The sequence below is a fragment of the Notolepis coatsorum genome, assembly GCF_963971535.1.
Source record: "Notolepis coatsorum genome assembly, chromosome: 18".
Classification (NCBI taxonomy): domain Eukaryota; kingdom Metazoa; phylum Chordata; class Actinopteri; order Aulopiformes; family Paralepididae; genus Notolepis; species Notolepis coatsorum.
This window is the reverse complement of record NC_140182.1, coordinates 30,141,936-30,144,535: the sequence shown is the minus strand read 5'-3', so window position 1 is coordinate 30,144,535 and position 2,600 is coordinate 30,141,936. Positions and strand designations below refer to the sequence as shown.

Below are 2,600 nucleotides of genomic sequence, written 5' to 3'. Positions count from 1 at the left end.
CTCTCGCTCTCTCTCTCTCACTCTCTCTCTCTCTCTCTCTCTCTCACTCTTTCTCTTCCTCATCTCTCTCTCTCTGTCTGTCTCTCGCTCTGCCTGTCTCTCTCTATCTCCACCCTCTCTTCCCCCCCTCTGTCTTCAGTCCTATAGCAGCAGAGGAGCAGACCCACAGCCCCAGCCATACAGAGAGAGAGAGAGAGAGTGAGAGGGGGAGAGAGGGGGAGAGAGTCAGACGGAGCACCACAGAGGGAGAGGCGGCCGGAAGAAGCAACACCGGGGTGGGAGAGACCCGGCACCATGCCGCGCTGCAGGCTGGGCCCTCCGACCGTGATGCTCCTGGTGGTCCTGCAGGGTGCGGCCGTGGTGCTGCTGTTCGGCTGGTACGTCCAGCTCACGCCCTGCGGCCCGCCGCCGTCGGAGGGCAAGGTCCACGTGCTGCTGGTGTCGTCGTGGCGATCGGGCTCGTCCTTCCTGGGCCAGGTGTTCAGCCAGCACCCGTCCGTGTTCTACCTGATGGAGCCCGCCTGGCACGTCTGGACCGCGCTGAAGACGCCCGGCGCCCGGACGCTGCGGATGGCGGTGCGTGACCTGGTGCGCAGCGTGTTCCAGTGTGACTTCTCAGTGCTGGACGCCTACATGCCGGAGCAACACAACGTGTCCGACATGTTCATGTGGAGCCACAGCCGCGCCCTCTGCTCGCCGCCGGCCTGCGCGCTCACGCCGCGCAACGCGTTCAGCAACGACACGGAGTGCGCGAAGCGCTGCGACGCCCGGGGCCTGCAGGGGGCGGCGGAGGCCTGCCGCTCCTACAGCCACGTGGTGCTGAAGGAGGTGCGCTTATTTGAGCTGGAGTCGCTCTACCCGCTCCTCCAGGACCCCCACCTCGACCTCCGCATCATCCACCTGGTGCGGGACCCGCGGGCCGTGGTGCGGTCGCGCGAGCAGTCCGTCAAGGCGTTCATGAAGGACAACGCCATCGTCCTGGGCAAGGGGGACACGCCGGTCGCCGACACGCAGTACCGCGTCATGCAGGAGGTCTGCCGCAGCCACGTGCGCATCAACGAGCGGGCCACCCTGAAGCCGCCGGACTTCCTCAAGGGCCGCTACAAGATGGTGCGCTACGAGGACATGGTGCGCGAGCCGCTGCTGGAGATCGACGCCATATACAAGTTCGTGGGCCTGGAGATGACGCCGGCGCTGCAGGAGTGGATCTACCGGGTGACCCACGGGAAGGGGAAAGGCACGAAGAAGGAGGCGTTTCAGATCACGTCGCGGAACGCCGCCGACGTCTCGCAGGCCTGGCGCACGTCGCTGCTGCACGACAAGGTGCGCCGCATCCAGGAGGTGTGCAAGGGAGCCATGTCGCTGCTGGGCTACCGGGCGGTGGGCAGCGACAAGGAGCAGAAGAAGCTCGACCTGGACCTGCTGGCCCCCCGGGAGCGCTACCACTTCAGCTGGCTGCCGGCGGCCAAGACGGACCAAGGGAGCGACGACGAGAAATGAGGACGAAGATCAAACACGGACTCATTGCGGAGAAGCGGATTCCTCTGATTATCCTACCTGGATATATAGTTGTACTGTTATAGACCAGGTCTGTCACAGCGGGGGGGGGGGGGGGGGGGGGGGGGGTTGGTAACGTCAATTATTTGCGATGGGAAAAATAGCATAACAACACAGATTACACACACATGATTTAGTTTAGTGTGTTTAGTCTTAAAATCACATTTTCTTAAAATGAGTGGAAACGGCGGTAATGCATTTGACCGAGCCGCGAGCCGATTCTTTCGCTCGTTTTCCGAAAATAACCCAATACGAGTAGTAGGGATGCACCGACGCCACTGTCTAACTGGCGGTGCCGATTCTGTGGACTAACCTCTCACAGTGTCGTCCGAAGCCAAGTGCCAATCCACCGCTTTTACTGAACAGTATTAGACTTAGATCGTCAGTCTGGGGACAATGATGGAGATGTATAATGTTTCTCCATTAGAGGAGATCTAACATGCTTCTATGTGTTAAAAATGCAGCGAGTCCAGTCACTTTGCTTTTATTTCTAGCATGGTACACACTCTGTATTAATAATGGGGGAATTCTCTCATACCGATACTATGAATTTTAGCCTGGTATCGGACCCATACTGATACTCTATTTTAGCCAGTATCGTCGGTACCTGTGCATCCCTAATTATAAACTTAAAATAATTAAGATGGGGAACCCCCCCCTATATCCATTATTCTAACCCAGACATCGTGTCTGTTTGGTTTCCCCCACGGCTGCATGAGGCCTGAGACTGTTGACCAGTGATGCATCTTCCACTGAGGAAGAGAGAAGAGTACAAAGCCAGTATTGTCTGTGACTGGGAGGGAACAGGGTGGTAGAATTACTGTGGCTGGCAGGCAAACTTGGACTGGTGGGGCGCAGAAGTGGAGGAGGGAATAATGTAACTGACTACCCAGGGCCCTGAGCTGGCAGAGGACCCTCAGAGGGTCTGGACTAAAAGCTTTTAAATGTTTTCTTTTGTTGTTGTTGCTAAAAGGTGTGTATGAGTCGCGGCTGGAGAGAGAGAGAGGGGTGGGGGGTCACATCTTGCGCACAGGGCCCAGACT

General features: G+C 58.0%; 1 protein-coding gene across 1 annotated transcript; it reads left to right on the top strand.

Annotated features, from left to right (window-relative positions):
• Positions 1–294: 294 nt before the first annotated feature.
• Positions 295–1,500, top strand: chst6 (carbohydrate sulfotransferase 6; the record flags this gene model as incomplete). The annotated part of the gene is made up of 1 exon (XM_084335141.1): positions 295–1,500. The coding sequence occupies one exon, from the start codon at positions 295–297 to the stop codon at positions 1,498–1,500; it is 1,206 nt and encodes a 401-aa protein (XP_084191267.1).
• Between the last annotated feature and the right edge of the window lie 1,100 nt (positions 1,501–2,600).